Source organism: Lytechinus variegatus, chromosome 18 (assembly GCF_018143015.1).
Source record: "Lytechinus variegatus isolate NC3 chromosome 18, Lvar_3.0, whole genome shotgun sequence".
NCBI classification, from domain to species: domain Eukaryota; kingdom Metazoa; phylum Echinodermata; class Echinoidea; order Temnopleuroida; family Toxopneustidae; genus Lytechinus; species Lytechinus variegatus.
Window position 1 is genome coordinate 21743210 of NC_054757.1, and position 21267 is coordinate 21764476.

At 34.2% G+C, this 21267-nt stretch overlaps 1 protein-coding gene across 15 annotated transcripts in view; it reads right to left on the bottom strand.

Annotated features, from left to right (window-relative positions):
* Window positions 1–846: 846 nt before the first annotated feature.
* The window catches only part of LOC121431943 (serine/threonine-protein phosphatase 2B catalytic subunit alpha isoform-like), a 116463-nt gene continuing 96042 nt past the window's right edge, over window positions 847–21267 (bottom strand). For 4 of the 15 annotated variants that reach the window (XM_041629734.1, XM_041629731.1, XM_041629726.1 and 1 more), the window contains 5 exons: window positions 20892–20921; window positions 13962–13979; window positions 5541–5625; window positions 4046–4143; window positions 847–2216 (listed from right to left, as the gene is read on the bottom strand). In XM_041629734.1, coding sequence (XP_041485668.1) covers window positions 2104–2216; window positions 4046–4143; window positions 5541–5625; window positions 13962–13979; window positions 20892–20921 — 344 coding nt within the window. In that variant the 3' untranslated portion in view covers window positions 847–2103. Of the gene's footprint in view, window positions 2217–4045; window positions 4144–5540; window positions 5626–13961; window positions 13980–17943; window positions 17956–20891; window positions 20922–21267 lie in introns of all 15 variants that reach the window. The other 11 variants (XM_041629736.1, XM_041629733.1, XM_041629729.1 and 8 more) reach the window with 4 other exon arrangements.

Below are 21267 nucleotides of genomic sequence, written 5' to 3' on the forward strand. Positions count from 1 at the left end.
CTCGAAGTATAAAGCTTCATACCCTAATTTTACTCTGGGGTTACATTTGAACCTTTTCACTTGGTGCTGTCAATTTGGATAGACTTCATATGGATCCCGCCAAGCTCTGAATTGCAAAGGGTTAAATGATCAGCCTTAGTTTGTGGACCCCCAGTTTCTTCAATGTACCGTTGCATGGAACAACTAAAATAACATAGCATTGTGTTCTAAAAGATGTATAAACATGTCTTGATATACTTTAGATCAAAATACGACGATCATTACATATTTCTTAACGAGGGATATTCATTCTTGGCTTATTTGTGACGTCAAAAAGATGCAGCATAATCCTCTGGAGGAATCAGGAGACACACGGTCCAGTAAAAACTCTAGAATGCATACCAAAGTCATACCTGCTTTTTAACAATGCCACCTGTGACCTGTGCATAAGGACCACATCTCTATAAAGACCCCAAGCTTGGTTACCTAGTATACTGCAGGAACCTGTTCTCAAGACCGCCTGCTCATAAAGACCACCGTTCTTTTCTCCCTCGGAGTCTTTATATACAGGTTTCACTCTACATATAAACAATTGCCAGCAAATGATCGACACGACTACCCGCTCCAACAAGATCAAAGCCGACATCCTCAACATCAAAGCCATCTTCTCCCATTCTTTTGTAATCCCTACCATAGCAAACAGTGAATGAGTCATACTTTCAGTTATACAAGAACCAGAAGGGGGGGGGGCTCAAAACCCTTACTTGTTCAGATCCATTTTTATTTCATTTGAAGGGTACACTGTATCTTCAAGAAATTTATTTGTCAAGAGAGTATCTAAAACGGCTGAATTTTTCTCTTTTTTTATGTCTTATTCTTTATTCCCATACTAAATTTTTCTTCCAATTGAATCAATGATCTTTCTGTTATTAAGTGTTTCTCTGATAATTCAATTGAACACTTTAAACATGGTGCCTTTTATCTCGAATGATGACCAAAAACAGCTTATCACACTGTTACAAACATGAGGCAGTCATATCAGAACCTTCAAATGAGACAAGTTCAACAATGCTATTCTATGTATTGGTGCAAAATGTGACCTTGTGCAATAAAAACCACTGCAACAAATGACAAAATTCCCTCTATGATTCTCTTCCTCAATCCAGACTTGGGTGGATCTGTAAAGAACTTTCCCAAAGAAATGAACAATTCACGCTGCATGAATTGAACCATACGAGTCAATGCAATGTGGGCACATTACATCTTGCTTTACTAATGTATTCCTAAATTATGTAAACTTGATATCGTACAATTGTATGGTAACATTCCAATTTGACTTCATTGACAGTTTGAACAAACACACCAGATGAACATTTTGTGGTTGGTGTCTTGCACTCAATATTCCAACCCTTTGATTACAAGATTCTGTAGATCTTCTTTGCCTTTGTTCAGTACATGACCTATCCTGTTCTCAAAGGCAACAGGTTCAGGACTCATTGAATGCTGCGGAGCGAGACCTGGGGCTGATCGCATCCCTTTAACCATACCCTGCTTCTGACGGATGTCGGGCGTCCCTGGATGAATCATGGGATACGATGTGGTTACCTCTACTTCCTGTTGAGGATATCCAGGTCAGGTCCCCTGCCTCGATGAGTCGTCACCGTCTCAACTGGAGATGTCTTTCTCGGAATGCTGAGGACCTCATGCTGCACCCAGGTCCCACTTAAAGCGAGAACTACCAATGTCTTTCAGTGGGATGGGAACCATCTGAGCCTGTTGCATGATACCAGTCAGGACATTCCCAATGTTGGGTCCACTCATTAACCTGCTGACAACCAAAGTCTTTCATTCTCTAAGGCTCCCCAACACCAGTTCCTCTGGCCAACAGGTCAGGGATCATTTAAAAGAAAGGATTATCTCACTATATGAGTCTATGAGCATCAGGGAACTGTATTACACTTACAAAGGAATGTTCCTGGCTCTGACATAACAGGGGTTTAATGATGACGTTAAAGAGCCGAGAGTATCACGAGGGTAGCCGAGACTACCAGGTCGAATGGGACAAGAGATAAAGGGTGTCATCCTGATAATAGGGGAAGGGCGAACACGATGAGAGGGGGGTCATTACGATCCTTTGTTGTTGGGTGGGGGAGGTGCATCTTTCCTAGGCGGCATCTTTTCGTTCTCCTTGTCCAGACCTTTGGCTTCCTCAAAGCCACTGATCTTCTGACCAATCGCTGTAGAAAAGAAACATGATTCATCATATTAATAACTTTGTACTCCAGCAAATTTTTTACCCCGAGAACAACAAATTTGTGATAATATACCTGGGAATTATATGCTGTATTAAAAGTGATATCAGTTTCTGAAAACCAACGTTCATGGCATGCCTTCCAAATTAAAGGTTAAGATATAGGAATAATGTAAGAAATTCTTATAAATGAATAAATAGTAACATTCCTGAATTTCCTTTTAATTACTACATACAAATTTGTACAAAACAGCATCAAATGTCTCCTTTTCCCCAAATATTTTGAAAAATTCTTATAAAATGGAACTGTTGACAGTTATGCAACATTGTTTTAAATCCATTATTATTATAATAAAAAAGTACAGATAGAATTTAATACCGTACATAAATTAGAAATTTGACATTTGACAGATGCCCCCGATTAAACCAATCAGAAATTCATTCAATATGATTGACCTTAAAGGTCAAGTCCACCTCAGAAAAATGTTGATTTGAATAAAAAGAGAAATATTCAACAAGCACAATGCTGAAAATTTCATCAAAATCGGATGTAAAATAAGAAAGTTATGACATTTCAAAGTTTTGCTTATTTCTAACAAAATAGTTATATGAACAAGCCAGTTACATCCAAATGAGAGTCGATGATGTCACTCACTCACTATTTCTTTTGTTTTTTATTGTTTGAATTATACAATATTTCAATTTTTACGAATTTGATGATTAGGACCTCCTTGCCTGAAGCACAAAATGTTAAAATAATGGAATTCCATGTGTTCAGGGAGGAATGAAACTTCATTTCACATGACAATGACGAGAAAATCAAAATATTTCATATAATAAAATACAAAAGAAATAGTGAGTGAGTGATGTCATCAGTTCCCTAATTTGCATACTGACCGAGATGTGCATATAAATGTTTTGTGAAATGAAGCGAAACTTTAAAATGTCATAACTTTCTTAGTTTACATCCGATTTTGATGAAATTTTCATAGTTTTGCTTGTTGAATTTTTCTCTTTTTATTCAAATCAAGTTTTTGTTGGGGTGGACTTGTCCTTTAATATTGTGCAGAAACCAATATGCATATATATAATGAACAAATTCAGACCTTTGAACCAACTCGAATGTATTAGCTGTGAACTCTGACCTGCAGATTCCAAATTAGAACATAGCCTGTACTTTGGTGTCATCTACCTACACACCCAAATCTTTTGTAAATCTGTTGAATATTTCATAAGTTATCATGCAGAAACCAACTCGCATATTTAATGAGCTTTGACCTGCGGACTCCGAAATCAAACTTGGCCTGTATTTTGGTGTCATCTATCTACACACCATAAAAAATTAACATCCATTAAATATTTTTTTTATTTATTGTGCAGAAACCAACTCGCATATTTAATGAGCTGTGACCTTTGACCTGCGGACTCTGAATTTGAACTTAGCCTGTATTTTGGTGTCATCTACCTACACACCAAAAGAATTTAAAATCCATTAAATATTTTTCATTTATTGTGCGGAAACCAAGTGGGGGGATGGACAAATGGACGGACGGACAGGGGCAACGTTTAATGCCCCCTCCGCCTTCGTCTGCAGGGGCATAAAAAGGAAATGTTTACTTCATAATGACAGTACAATGCCATCTGTAATACCTGTACAGGCTATAGGATGGAATTTCATTTCCTTATTATGAGAAAACTTCAAAGTAAACACCAATAAGCCATGAGCTGGCAGGCATTGTAAAGTAACCGTTGGCCAAATTTGACCAAAGCATTAATAACACTATTCATAACTTCATCGTCATTATCATGACTGACCTGTTTGCAATGTCCTCTTCCCACCCGAGAGGGCTCCGACTGGCAGCATACCCGAAGGTGTCAGACCCTTCAATGTCAACACACTTTCACTCTCTTCCCTGTAATGAAAACAATAACAAACTAACTCTTAAAACAATTTTTCAAATATTTCCCTCTTCTTACAGTTACCGTGCATTTATATCAAGTTTATGGCATGTCAGGCTACAAGTCAGGAAGTGCGGACAAGCAAGAACAAAAAAGCCAGCGTCGAAAAGACAGAGCGAACCCCATCGTTGTGCTTCCCCACTGCCGGCTTTTACTTGCCCACACCCACAAATCCAAAATATGATAAGCATAAAAGAAAATTATAATATACTTTTGTATCGAATGTCCACTAATGTTTTTATTGGACTTTACAGGAAGTCTTGATTGCTATCCAACTTTATGTATGAGAAAGGCTTTTTAACCATCCTCAGTTGGTACATCCCATTATGCCTGTTGAAGTCAATATAAAGTTCCTCGGCATGACTTTCCCTTGGAAACAAAGGCGTTTCATCCTTTTACGATGTGAATTACCATAATGCAGTCGTAACTGAGCACTTCTCACGAGGTAGATCAGTTAAGTTTTGTCTGCATGAGGGTTTTGCATTAAGACAGCTCACTTATTTTGTCTCAAGAATTAAATTATTCATCGTCTCCATGGGGAATATACAGCAAAATAGCTCAGAGAGTGTGTCGCAAAGACGTTCAAGATGTAATGCATGACTTTACGCATGAATGACTGAGGAAAATTCAGATAAGTTAAACAGTTTCTAATCATTGATTATGAAAGACAAGATTTTATTTTTTCTTGGTTGACATGGCTCCTTTTCAGATAAGTGGGGGCATTCTTAACATTTTAGGGGCAAGTTGCCCTCAAGCCTGATGTATTTTTATGGGGATGAGGCAGGGGTTTACTTGAGAACAGTGAAGACACACACCATCTTTCCAATAGCTCTGAATTTGTTACAAATGATCTCTTTCTGCTTTTGCAGCTATTTTTCAGATTATGAGGGGTAATATTTGACATCTTAGAGGAGCAAGGGGAGGGGCAAGTTTTCCTTGGAGTTCAAAGTATTTCTGGCGGGAAGGGGCAGGGGTTTACCTGAGAACAGTAAAGACACACACCATCTTTCCAATAGCTCTGAATTTGTTACAAATGATCTCATTATGCTTTTGCAGCTATTTTTCAGATTATGAGGGGTATTCTTGACATCTTAGAGGAGCTAGAGGAGGGGCAAGTTTTCCTTGGAGTTCAAAGTATTTCTGGCGGGAGGGGGCAGGGGTTTACCTGAGAACAGTGAAGACGCGTGCCATCTTTCCAATAGCTCTGAATTTGTTACAAATGATCTCATTATGCTTTTGCAGCTATTTTTCAGATTATGAGGGGTATTCTTGACATCTTAGAGGAGCTAGAGGAGGGGCAAGTTTTCCTTGGAGTTCAAAGTATTTCTGGCGGGAGGGGGCAGGGGTTTACCTGAGAACAGTGAAGACGCGTGCCATCTTTCCTATGGCTCTGATTTTGTTGCGAATGATCTCTTTCCGTGCCGCTGCTGAACCACCTGGTAGAGAGAGAGAGGGGGGAGAAAAAGTAAAGCTTTAGCATTCCTGTCATCATTGTGAATAAGCTTCAGGGACACGTAACATTACGCTCGGCGAATGATCGTATAGTTGATATTTACAATCGATCAGACACAATGATAATGCTCAGCGACTGATTGTGTGGTTGATATTAATGATCAATCAGACACTGATGAAACTTAGCGATTGATTGTATGGTTGATATTTATGATCGATCAGACACAATGATAATTGTCACCTATTGATCGTATGGTTGATATTAATGATCAATCAGACACTGATGAAGCTTAGCGATTGATCGTATGGTTGATATTTACGATTGATAAGACACAATGATAATTGTCACCTATTGATCCTATGGTTGATATTTATGATCAATCAGACACAATGATAAAGCTTAGCGATTGATCGTATGGTTGATATTTACGATTGATCAGACACAATGAAGCTTAGCGATTGATCGTATGGTTGATATTTACGTTTGATCAGACACAATGATAATGCTCAGCGATTGATCGTATGGTTGATATTTACGATCGATCAGACAGTGATCATTGCAATCATACAAATCACAATTCTTCTTCCCATCCAAATAATTTCCCACACTTTAAAAAGGAGAAAATTTTCAAACCTTAAACATCTTTAAATGTCAAGTCCACCCCAACAAAAAGTTGATTTGAATTGTAAAACAAGAAGTATAAATTCATTGATGAATTGTCATAATTAGCAAAGTACTGTTCAGGGAGCATGAAAGGGAAATAATGCATTGTTCATGAATTGTCAATTATTTAATCATTAGCATCCTTCTGTCAAAGTTTCAAAGAATTTTTTTGGAGTCATACATGTGTAACTGGATTATGAAATACGGGGAAAGATAAAGTTCTCATATGACCCCCCGGTTTGGTTTGCCACCACAACTTTTTTATGTAAAATGCCACGGCACATAAAAGCGCACCTTCACCACATGTGGCATAAATAGGCGTTATCTTTGGTGTTAATTACACCAAACGAAGACACTTGAAAATCACAGCATACCTAGGAGTAAGGAGCACCTACACCAAACTATTGCGAGTCAACAAAAGCCTTCAGACTAGTCGGAAAGTGGCTCAATTTGTTAATTTCTGCCAAATTTATGATTGTTCATCTATACCATGAATCAATATACCCTAATATTTTTGTATCGTCTGCTTTCTCATGACAATGCAAACCATAACCATGTTGTGGGTTATTTTTTTATCAATTTTTATTAATGATAGCACAAATTTGAATTTCCCCTTCAACTTTAGATTGTATAAGTATATAAACTTGAAGTGCAATATCGTATTTATGATACCTTTTTACATAATTGTGATTGCTATTATTTGGTGACATTTTGTAAATTTGCAGGTACTTGTTTATTTTAAGTATTTTTCTATATTTCATAAACTTTGTATGTGTCCATACCTGGACTTGACAATAAACCAAATTAAATTGAATTGAAATTCTGAGCACTATTTCATACAAGCAGATGAGCATTAGCGGAGGCTGATTCATAAAGCTGCTCAGAAATTGCAAGTGACTTTAAGAACTGGTGATACTTTCTTGTGGTAAATGACTTCATTGGTGATTGAGCGCATAAGAAAGGTACTTAATAGTAGCTTATATGCTAGTGCTCGCCACAAAACAAAAAAAGGCCTGCCACACAAAGCTTTGGAATCAATCGTAGAGTTGATATGAACAATTAGTTGCACATATTGATCCATGTAATCAATTGTAAACTCAGCCCTAAAATCAATTGCTGAGCATCATGTAATGGGGTTCTCTTCTTGCCAATTGGTCATACAATGGCAACAAAGGATAGGAGCATCATGTACTTTTTAAAGGTCAAGTCCACCCCAAAAAATGTTGATTTGAATAAATAGAAAAAAATCAAACTAGCATAACGCTGATAATTTCTTAGAAATCGGATGTAAAATATGAAAGTTATGACAATTTCGCTTATTTTTCACAAAACAGTGATATGGGCTATTCCACGGTTACTCACGTTACATTTTGAGACACCTTGACTCATACTTGGAGCTGTAAGTCCATTATTATTGATAGGAACTAAACATCTCCTTATCACAACAAAGAACACAATCGACTATCCTTTGTATAAAAACAAAACTTGGGAAATTCTATTATGCTCCTGGCAAATCTTTGGAATGTGTCGGTTACTCACGTTACATGATTTGGACCAACCTGTGGAATTGCCCATATGCCCAATTCAGTGACATGCAAATGAGACAGTCAATGATGTCCTTCACTCACTATTTTTGTTTTTTTATTGTTTGAATGATACAATATTTCATTTTTTACATATTTGACAAGAAAAGGCAATTTAACTGATCCATATAGTATTAAACAATGCAAATTCCACATGTTCAGGTAGAAATTAATCGTTGTTCCATTTGACAATGGGGAGAAAATTTGAATATTTCATATAATAACAGACAAATAAATAGTGAGTGGATGACATCATTGGTCTCCTCATTTGCATACCAATCAGGATGTGCATATAACTGTTTTTGTGAAATTCAGCGAAATTATGAAATGTCATAACTTTCTATTTTTAAAATCAACTTTTTGCTGGGGTGGACTTGTACTACCTTCAAGCATGGAATTATGACCGAGTTGCCTCCATTAATGCTGTTTAAACTTAGAAACCAGACAACTTTCTCATTTAACAGAGTAAAGTGAATTAAACCTTGGTTTACAAATGTACTTAAAATCATGGATAATCACATGAGTTGGGGCAACCGCACACCTAACGACTGGTCCACGGTCCGATTTGGGAACATATCGCATTTAGCTAATTTTCTGAAAATGTGAATGAAAAGTATATTTTTGCTTGAAGTTCAAATTAACTGTAAGAAAACTGATATAACTATTTTGGATCACTGCAAGCCTATTTTGGAGTAAAGGCCATGTTAGTTTCAAATCGTAACCAATCTGTGATCGGTATGACATCAGGATGACTAGATATTAAGTTCCCTTTTGTTCTAATAAGGATGATAATATACTAGTAATCACAGATTTGAACATGGGTATTCAGAAGATGATTTAGAACATTACACAGTAAGAATTCCATGTCACATCATTATCATCAATTCTACTACATTTTATTCCAAAATCGGGTCGCAGACCAATCGTAAGGTGTGCGGTGGCCTTATGTATAATTTCATGCTAACTATTATTACTGGATAACAGTGTGTGGATTCATGCTACAGTGGTGGGGAAAAGGAATTTCAATATTATTTTGATGCATTTTTGTTTTAGTAAGTGCCAAAAATGCTGACAAATCAACAGATTAACTACTGGACACCTATTACTTGCCAACTTTCTTCACAAGCTGTCCAAAAATAATTTCAGTGGAAACAATTTTGACATGAATTGGTTAAAATACTATTTTTGGAGGATTAAAATTACCCAGATAAATTCATTTTTTTTATACCATGATAATACAACAGGCCTATCTATGGAATGGAGTGAGGCTGATAAAAATTATGAAAATTGTGATGTTTATAGACATTCGACAGTCTTAGGTCAAAATTTGTTTTATTACATATAATTTCACTGACTTGGTAATCATAGGACACTGTGTGAGACTGTGACAAACTGATTTCAATTATGAAAACACTTAGTACTCCAGTATAAATGTAAGACAGAAGGTTATGGAATGAAGCACCAAACAATCTTTAATGTAAGTTATGTGTTTAAAAGGGAGGACAAAAAATGATGGGGGAGGGTGATGAGATGTTGAATATTACAGGAAGAAAAAAAATCATCATTCAGGCCAAATCCACCACCATTTAAAGTCAGAGTGAATAATCAGAGAAGAGAAAAGTCAAAGAACATTGAAAATTTCATCGATTTTGACATAAAATAAGAACTGATCTGATAGTAATCTCTAATAAACCCCAGTTAAAATAAATATTTACATTATAATAATAATAGTAAGTTCTTGTATAGCGCATAACACAATATGAATAACGTCTCTATGCGCTTCCAAAGGACTTGGATATTATTACCCTGGCTGCAGTGTAGCTCAAGCAGCTTTTACACGCTCTTTATCTGTTCATTCTTCTGAATTGAATATGTTTACTATTAAAAATCACACCTATCTCACTGAATATGTGAATATAAAGAACAAAATGATAAACACACTTGATTCACTTCGGCCTACACCTATGTTTTATCATCAAGAAATATCAAATATATGTGATCTAAATAAATAACAACTTCCACTTAAATAATGACATCAAAAAATTTGCAGCAAAATACAAAAGGGGAGGAGGGGGATAATGGTTGTTTATGGAAAATAAAAGGACCAAATTCAGGAGAAGAAATGGAAAAAGGGTGTTCTTTAAAATGTATTCTTGTTTATATAAGTATTGAAACTGATCACTATATTAACTAAAGAAGTGTCATCTTATAAACTTTTTAAGTGTAGTTTAAGTGGTTGAAGGGATCAACCACAAATTCACATGACCCTAAATTGATGAGGCAACACAAATTCCTTAATTGATATCCAGATTGGTATCCGTCATTTATAATGTGAAACCATGATGATGTAAAATAGCACTCAAAACATGATAAATCAAAGTGAAATGACACAAATTATGCAAATGGCCCCGAATGACAAACTCATGCAGAAAGGGGTTGAGAGTAGCAGATATTTTTGGATTGTCAAACAATACTTTTTTTTTCATACACAGAGTACAACTAGAAATGCCATACCACAGGGAACTCTCTTAGGTACACATTTATTCAACACCGATCTTTACTTCTTCCAGGATTTCCTTTAAATTGATAGAGAATAAAGTATTTCTGAGGTTTTTCTCAAGTGCCATACTCACTCACATGATGAACTTTTTATCGGTTTTAATGAGGGTTTATTGTTAACAATTATTCATCATACCTTCTTCATCATTCTCATTGTTAGACCATTTCAGAGTTAATTCGTAATAAGTCAATTTCATATACAGCAAATGTAAATCTCAACATAACTTCCTTAACTCATCAATTACTTTTGCCCCCCCCCCCCCCCACAAAAATAACAGCAATAATAATAATGACAATGGTCCTAATAATAAAAACTTACACTATTTAGTTAATCAATTTCATTTTAAATGCCTTCTCCTTCCCTTTCTTTAGATACACTTCAAGTCCACTTCAAACTATAAGCACTCAAGCATGCTGTTAAGCAGGTGGGGGGGGGGGCTGGAAATTTGGCAAACATCTCAGTAATCAAATAAGACAAATTTGAAACACATTTCAAATGTACACTAACCCGAACCAAAGATTATTCAATGTAATTAATTTCTAATTGGTGGCCGAGGTCCACACGGTCTACACAAAACCATTTCCCCATTTGCACAATTCATTTCACTTTCTGTTTAATCTCTTTTCAGTTTTCACTTCAATTATTCTTCTCATTTCATTCCTTTTATTTACCATTTTGATCAATCATTATTTCACATCATTCATTCATGCATATTCTACAGTTATAGTCGCTTTTTTTAAGAGGGTAGGAAGACAAGCATTAGATTTGGGTGCCCAGTTATACCTGTGGGCCGTTTCATAAAGCTGTTTGTAAGTTAAGAGCGACTTAAAGAACGACTGGTGATCCTTTGAGGTAAATGATATTCACCATTAAATGTTGATGATTATTTAGCGAGTAAGAAAGGATCCCCACTTGTTCTAAAAGTCACTCTTAACTTACGAACAGCTTTATGAAATGGCCCCATGCCATACAATTCTGTTACCAAACTTATGGGACCGTATTCTGAAGTCGGGTTTAACTTACACTAAGGTTTAACGTTGCGGTTTAAGTATGGATAGCCAATAGTTACATAAATAACTTACAGTAGAGATATCATATTTCAGCTCATTTGGCTCTCAAATCATTCATAATTGTCTAGGAAGTATAAAGAGATTATTGTCTTCACCATCGATGAATCGAATCGGGAAATAGCACAGTAAACATAAGAAACATACAACTTAATAAACACTTTGACACATTTGGCTACCCATAATTTCAGCAGAGTTAGACCATTGTCTAAGTTAAACCTGACTTCAGAATACGGGCCATAGTTCCTGATGGGTGTTTTATAAAGATATATCCATAAGTTACAAGAGACATTACAAATGACTGGTGTTCCTTTCTTGTGGTTTTGACTATGGACAGCCAAATGTCATATGTGGCAAAGACTATAAGAATAAATGTTCAACTTAAAGGACTAGTCTACCCCAATAAAAAGTTGGTTTGAATAAAGGAGAAAAATCCAACAAGCATAACACTGAAAATTTCATCAAAATCGGTTGTAAAATAAGAAAGTTATGACATTTTTAAGTTTTGCTTAATTTCACAAAACAGTGAAACAAAATGCAAATGAGCACACAGATGACGTCACCCACTCACTATTACTTTTGTATTTATTATATGAAGTATGAAAAATTCTAATTTTCTACTCATCATCATGTGGAACAAACTTTTATTCCGCCCTTATCATTACCATTATCTTAACAGTTTGTGGGTACATCAAGTTGGTCCCAATTGTCAAATCTGTAAAAATTGAAATATTGTATAATTCAAACAATAAAATACAAAAGAAATAGTGAGTGACATCATCGACTCTCTCATTTGCATATCAATGAGTTGTGCATATAACTGTTTTGTGAAAAATAAGCGAAACTTTAAAATGTCATAACTTTCTTATTTCACATCTGATTTTGATGAAATTTTCAGTGTTATGTTCGTTTGATTTTTCTCTATCCATTCAGATCAACAATTTTCTAGGGTGGACTTGACCTTTAACAGCATATTTGGCACCTAAATTGTTCTTTAAAAATTTGTCTGGGAATGCTACCTTCAATAATTTTCTTCACCATGAAGGCACAAGACAGGAGCACAGTAAAAAACTTGTATCTGCCTGCCAATTCTTGAATAATAGCTTTAACCAACTGACTACTGAATTTTATCATTCGTATAGACTTTGTACAGAATCGTCCAGTTCCAGTTGGTAATAGGTTAAACTAGAGTGTATCATAAAATTAATATACATTATAGTAAAAATATTTCCATTTATTAGTTTTTTTTTTCTCTTCTTGTATTATTTTTTAAATATTACCCTGAGCTCAAATTAGCATAGATTTTTAAAAACATATTAGCATATAAGCATGCTCAAACCATTCTTAACAAGCTCATTCCAATGGATCCATTCATTAGCAATAAAACACTTTTTACTTCTGAAGTTAGGTTGAAAGGAAATGACATCGATTTTCTTTAAATTGTGATTTCCTCTATGTCATATTAATGCCATTAATTCAACATTAGATACTACAAAGCACCCCCCCCCCCTCCTTCAGTTCCTATGCACCCAACTGCTTCACTTTATCTTAGGCAAGAAATAAAGTTTCAATTTCAATTTTAATCTAAGTAAAACTGTGCAGACAGCTGTGAGCAGTTGGCAAAAGTTCACTACAGAAAAAAAATCAGCTATTGCACAGGACGAATACTTCAATAAAAAGTTACAATAATTATTTTTGTATACAATATTTAAACATTTTGACAAAGAAGGCAATTTCAAAATTGGTTTACATACACATTTTTGAAATCATCAAAATAATTTTAATAAATGATTGTTCTGAATAAGGAATGCATTGAAAAGTGCACAGAGAGTGGGGGAAAATAAGTCATATCTTAAAGGTTAAAAAAATGTTAAAACCCCTTCTTATATTTCTTTTGAATTTTTGGCTACCTATGACTAAGGCTTCCTACACTTTTATTCAGATTAAATTCTCATGCACCGGAAGCAAAACTACTCGATAAGATTTCTCCATCAGGTAAGTCAATCTAATTTGAACAAATTACAAACATTTCAATAAAGTGTATTAATGTTGACTTTTGGGAAAATGAATATTGGTATTGTCATGGTGGAAATCCTCAATCTGTCAAGCAGTCTGGGCATCTCTCTTTTACACATATTTCTGCTCAGAAAAAAATTCTTGAAGATTGTGTGTAGAAAAAAATCCATCTCAATTGTTAAAAAATATATATTTATTTACACCGAGACTCGTGGAGAACAAAATATTACCTTTTAGAGCACCAAAAACTGCACTTTATAAATGATAGATCTACACATTGCATCCACACTCGCAGTTGGAAAGGATTGTTATTGCGTTCACATGGCCACACTCACTCTCGTCAGAATTCAAATAACTTTTGATTTCAAACCGCCTGGAAAAAATATACGTGAACACAACACACAAAAATATGACAGGATCAACTACATACCAAATCTAAGGGCTTTACCTGAGTTTTAAAAGATATAAAGTGTACAGAATGTGAGGTTTAAAAGAGAGTGTGAACACAAAAGAACGTGACTAGATGAAGTGAGGGGAGAGAACTGAAAGTTGGGGTTGGGGCGGAAGGAAAAGGGCGGGCTATCTGGGCACTGTATGAAGGATAGATACAAACTGATAGTGAAGGGAAGACAGGTTCTAATGTGCTTTCCAAATAAATGAATATCAATATAGATATATAGATATATATACATAAATAGCGATTGATCAGACAAATAAATAATTCTGTTTGAAAAAGATGCTGAAATCCCATTTACCTCATACAAGAAGGAGTTGCAGTGTATTGTTTGCGTGAAATGATTCAAAGGAATTTAAAAAAAAACACGAGACATTAGTTATGTCATTTCAGAAACATATTTACACAACAGCCATCAAGTCAATAAACACAAGATATAATCAAATAGGCAAGACAACAACAAAAAAAACTATTTAGACAAATACTCGGACAACACTTGGATATTGCATACAACAGGGGAAGAGATACATTAATGAGGTGAATGCGGAGACAAAGACCTGCCAAGCATGAATAGTTAACAGTGTAATAGACATGTGACATACATGTTACAGACAGCCAACGCACACACAGGATTGTTAAAACAATAGCAAAGCAAAAGCAGCAATTCTGTCTCAAGTGACACAAACTGCAGAATTTTAAAAAACTGACTAGACTTAGGAGTACAACCCACCAATAATTCACGATTCCATTAATATATTCACCATAATTAGAAAAAATGATTACTAAATCAGCGTTGTTTTTGTCTACAATCATAAAGGAAATGCAGCAATTTCAACTGACTTTAAGAGGCAGTTACTTTATAACTAAATAATAAACAAGAAACTGTCATTTTATCTATTCATAAAGACAATCTAGTTAATTTCTAACTTTTTTTAAATTTACTTATTTTGTAACAATGGTCATACAAAAACTGCAATTCTGTATTTGTTACATAATTTGCAGAATTGCATAATATATGACTAAAAGGAACTTACTGAGTAAACAAAATTGTACTAAAATCAGTAACAAAAGTAACTGATACAAACTTCTCTACTGCAGCTAACAATATTTTGTCTAAGTTCATAAGTACCATTTATGTTTTCCGAGTTTTGACATAACAAAATGGCTAAAATTTCTCAAAATCTACTCACATGTGCATTTCAAACATATTTTTAAATCATATTTTCCAGCGAACATCTATTTAGACAACTAAAATGTTCCACACAACCTGAAAATCACCAACAAGTTCCAGCACCAACCTTTTACATATTATTGAAATTTATTTCCATGGGGGGGTGGGGGGATTTTGCACCACACAAATTCAACTTCTAATATTATATTGCTCTATTAAACTTATACACTTGGCTACTTCATGTAATACAATAGTAGAACTAATGTTACTCCTGAAACTTACAGCACAAACTTTAAATAAAGTGAGTAACTTTCATAATGGCAGAGGACAAGATAACGAACCACAACCATTTACATATCTGGGGCCTGTTTGATAAAAAAACAAACTCTGGCAATTTTTTAAACTGTTCTTCAAGGTGTTATTGTCAATGGCATAATTTTGTTTGCCACGGTGTTTGTAAGTCTGCTGGAGTTTTTTATGGCAAAAGTTTTATGAAACAGGCTCCTGAGTGATATTCAAATGGTTTAAATAATGGGTCAGATGCATAAAAAGGAGCAATTGCTAGCAGTTTGAACAATAGAGATGTCACATTGGTGACTTCACAGAACAAAGGAGGGACTCGAATGCAAAGGGACGGCAGTGAACAAAAAATATGAACAGCAAAAATTAACATCTTTTCCTGTCTGATGTGATGTCAAACTATTCCTTTAGCCCATTTTTAATTAATGATATTTAATAGTTAGCATTTGGTTTGCACTTACAATACACTTACTACTCCTTCTATTTGCAAAACAAGAAACGGGTTCAAACACTAGCAAAGGGTTATGCATATGAAATAAAGCAAATGCTGGAGCATGATCTTTTGCTTGGCTAGCTTGAAGCAATTGCTAGCCAGCAATTGCTACTCTCTGTGCATCTGATCCAATTAACACCCCCCCCCCCCCCATCCATGAATCAATTATTAAAAACAGTTTTCTTTAATTCCTATGGAAAGTAATTATTTTGTTATTTTATTCTTGGAAAGACCTACTCTGTTGCTACACCTGTATACCTCATTGGTGTTTTTCAGAGACTTTTATTCTGTGTATGTGTGAAGGTCTGTATGTGAAACATAGCGAATGCCAAACTAATACTTGTGTATTGTCTGTCATTCATGCAAATCATATGTGAACTTTTTGACATTTGAAATTTTTCAATATATCAGGTTCAAATACTTCTCAAAGAGCTAAAAATAAAAAAATAATCTAAGCATACAAATTATTTTTTATAGCAGGAACATCTAGTAGTAAACCTACGACCTGATCAGGAACATCTACTTTTTACAATTCATACTAAAAGTGGAATAAAAATATTTACAGGAGTCTAATCAAAATTTACAGGAGTCTATTCAAAACAAAGGGGTTTTTTTTAACAGATATAACAACAAACACTTATGACACCATTAATTAACAGGCTAACGGGTAGGTATCTGTGAAATCTAATTGAAATAAGGATTCTAATTTACTCATATTAAACATTATTTTTTACATTGATTTTTTCGAATTGGCAGCATATTTGAAATAATAATTTCTCTAATTTTCTACAAACAATCTAACGACCAGAATTTCTAAATATATATCAGGGATAAAACACGGGGTTATCAGACTTTTATTAAGCATGTATATATTAGAGAATGTAAAATGAATCAATTCCATTATGAAACTAAGAATCATAATAACAAGTATTGATTATAAATATATAAAAATATATACAGTGTTGAGTGCAGCTAGAGTACTACAGTTATCCATACATGTTTGTGCATGTCCTATTCTAAAAGTTTCTCAATTTGATGATCTATTACACTCAATTTCTTTTTTTTTACAAGTTTTGAATAAGAACCAATAATTCTTGGACTGACCCACATCACTTTAATTTGATTACCAGAGAAAGGGATGAAATCGCTCTTGGTTCAATCATGGGAGATAAAAAGGATGATTAAATCCAATTTTGTAAAATCTTTGTTTTGTCTAAAACTTGTCTAAAACTATCTAATTTTCGCCCATTAAAAATTTAGTAAAAAAAATCACCTAGTCAATCTCATTTTACAGCCTAGCAATGGATAGAACAATCACTGTAAAAGCTGGAAAAACTAAGCCTGAAGAAGCAAACCAAATTTGGGTCACTGTTGCCAATTTGATATTATCCAATGATCAAATTAGCTTTTTATTATAAATATTATCTTAATAGAGTAAATACATCCCCTGTGCAAAGTTGTGTGCTACACTCTAAATTCCAAGGATTTGAAATTAATCCAGATCGGAAAAATGACCAGCCGAATATTAGATTAAGATTAAAACCATTGGGATTTCAACAAAGCTAAAAGATTTGAATTTAAATCATTGGAGATTTAAAAGTAAAGATTAAAAATAAATTCAAAATTTGGCTGGTCACCATTCACAGCCGATTTAGATTTATTGCATATCCTTGGAATTTTGAGTGTATACATACATATGTATTCAAGGTGCATTTGTAACTGTTTTTACCATTTTAATACTTAAGTGGAAGTTAATGTTTATTCTACTTTTGTCTATAAATTCCTTTTGCCTCGGGTGGAAAATGTTCAATATGCATTGAATAGTGCAGTAGTATGTGGTTCAGACATATCTAATAGTTGGGAAAGGTGAACAATACATGTTTCTCATCCCATGTGATAATCATGTGGATTACAATAAATGCAACATGTAGGAGTTGGGGGGGGGGGTATACAGCTAAACTTTCTAAGGAACATTTGGAAACCTTCAGACTTACTTGCCCCCTCATCTGATCATGAAAGATAGAAAAGAAACATTATTAATCATGTGCTCACAGAGTTTAAATGCTATGTTTGGGTACGATTCGAAGGAAATAATCTTTTTAATGCCAGGATCAAAAATCTAACAATCAATGACGTGGTTTTATGCTCAACTTTTACAGGACAATGATAATGCAAGTTTAACGCAATGCTTTTGTTCACTTTGAGTATTACTAGAAAATGGCATAAAGAAAATGTGAATGGAATAGCGATCCTTAATAACTTTGCATTCATGCTTCCTTACAAAGTGTTTTATACAAAAATACATTTTACTTGTACATAAGAAGTCATACACAATAAAGAAAGGATTTAAACACATTTTAAACCCCATGTAATTTTGCGCCAAAAAAGTTGAGCATATATATCCTTTTTCTAAATCACTGGGTACAGAGAGTAGAAACAAAATAGTGATATTATTAGAAAAGAACGATGACACTAATGTTGGAAGCTAAACATCAATACAATTGCCTTCAAGGAAGTTACTATATACATAACTTGTTAGAAAAAAAAAAAACACTGAATAATCAATAAGAACGGGTACTTTGTAAGGTTAACAAAAACAGGGTCCCGTCCTACCTATTATGACTAGCAATTGATTAATATATCAACTTCAACTTGAAATTTCTCTCTCTCAAACACTCTTTTCAGGTAGAGAGATGGGGAAAAAATCTCAAATTGAAATTGATTTTAATCTTTCACGATACTTTAAAATATATACAAGACCCACACATACTAAATCTGTATACTACTAACACTTTCTGGCTAATGAACACTGTTTTGAAGAGTATATATGAAATAACAGTAAAAACAATTAATCCAATAGAATATCAAAAAAGGCATATAATATAATACATGGAACATATTTTCATATTAACTAGTATCATTAAAGTAATCCCAGATGAATGACCACCTTTTTGTGAAGTACCTGAAAAACTTTTCTCATTCAATATTTAAAAAAACTAACCGGAGGCGGAATATTTCTGTTAACCCCCTACCACATGACGGGTCACAAATTCCACCAAAGTATTTCCTTGATGATCATTATACTCATACTCAGAACAGAATGCCTTGAAAATTTTACTTCTTTCAAAAGGCAGTGCATTTCATAAAATGTATTTATTCATCAGCAACAGATTAATTTTTGCAGGAAAAAAAATTTTCAGAGTAATAATCACGTTTTTGAAACTTTTTCTTTCTATGAATGTTGGAATGGATTGGATTGGATCAAACAGTAGATTCAAATAATTACAATTATATAATGATAATAATAAATGTGATTTATAATGTGCCAAATCTACTCTGCAGAGTGTCCAAGGCAATATCCCACATTGTGCCTACAGAAGTTTTTATGTGACCTTAAATTACTTTAATACATTTTCTGCCAAGTCCACTGTTTCGCTGCAAAATACCTGCTCTGCCTTTTAGAACCTTCAAATGAACAATCTTGAAAGAAAATATGCACCTTTGGAGCGTAATAGCATAAAGCTTGGCAAAGACAATAGTATGTTCACTATGTTGATTACAAAACAACCTATGTCAGAAGTATAATAGTACCACATGCATTATTATATAATCTTTATATAAATCCCATGGAATAGATAGGAACTATAACAAAGATAATGTTTGTATATCACTGTTACAGCCACATAGAGAGAGCACATGGATTTAGTATCATATTCATACACTTGACAATAATTAGTTGATACATGTACATGGAAAGATTTGATGGTATGATTAGAGCCTAGAATAGAACAGAATAGGAGTAAAAGATTTTTTAAGGGAGAATGAGACAAAAGATTTGTAAAAGAAAAACATATTGTAGCTTAAAATATTTTTAAAAGTAATATTCAAAATGAATGTTTTACAGAAAATACAATGAATTACACATAGAAATGTTTCCACTTTTCATTTGTTCATTTCATTTATGGGCGGGGGTAGGGGGTGGGCAATGCTTCAAATTATTTATCAAATCAAAAAGGGAGGCCCACCGTGAAAAGTTATCAGGTCATTGAAGTTTTTTTTTATTCTTCTTTTATGAAAAAATTGAAAAGTTGTAATTTTGATATTTTATTATTTTAAACAAACCATTCTTTCCTCTGTAAAAATTGATAATAAAGGAATCTATATCTACATGTTTGAGGGGGAGAGAGAGAGTGCTCAGTTTCCAAAACAAAACACAAAAATAGGCAGAAAGAGAGATGGGGGATGGTTGAATGGTGAATCAACAGAAAATGAATGATATGAAGAAGTAGGGAAAAGGGAAGTATTGAAAAGGTCATTTAAAAGACTAAAATATGGAGAAATAATGAAGTACCTATACTTAAGTGCCCAAAGCCAGAAACAAAGAGAAATTGATTTTAATAAAAGTACATATATAAAAATTTGAGAGGGTAAAAAAAAAGATCAAAAGAATAAAGGTCAAAATTGAAATAAAAGAACTAAACACAGTGATGGTCCTATAATTCAATTACAAAAATAATACAAAGGGATAGTTAATAGGTTTAGAGAGAAGGAAGCCAAAAAAGAATCGCTGAAAGTTTTGAATTAAGAGAAGTATATATTAGAGATATACAGCTGTATATTTATTACTAATGGAAAATGCCCTTATACCCATAGAAATACAGAAAGAGTAGGCGAAATAGATAAAGCATAATGGATGAAGATTAATAAATGAAAGACCAATATTTAAGAATAATAGAGACTATATAACTATTAAATAGAAAGTGCCCGATCAGCCCAAATACTTAAACAGGAGAGACAGAAGTGAAGATAGGGGGAAAATTGGGATAGAGGTATGGGGAATGTGAGAAAGAGAGAAGAATAAGAGATGGACGGATGAGATGAGGGGATGGATGAAGATGGCAAAGAGAGGTGTTGGGGGGGTTAACGTTGCGCTCCATCTTACCTGGATCTGCATTAGTCTCTGTGGTAGAATCTGAAAACACACACATGGTAGGAGGCATTGTGATCAAACATTAAACATACATCAACTCCTCTCAAAAATAAAGAGAAAATAAAAATACTACACTTCATGCCACCCTTCCACCTCAAAACACACCCGGTGGATGTTTCATAAAGCTGTTCACGACCTATGAGCGACTTTACGGATGATCGGTAATCCTTTCTTGATGTTGATATACAGCAGGGGCACGTCTTACAAAGAGTTACGATTGATCCAATCAATCTCAACTATGGACGGCCAGCAACGTCAACATCTATTGTGCATTTTTGTTCAAAATATTTTCTATGATGCATATTTCATGCACTTATTGTTTTCTTGA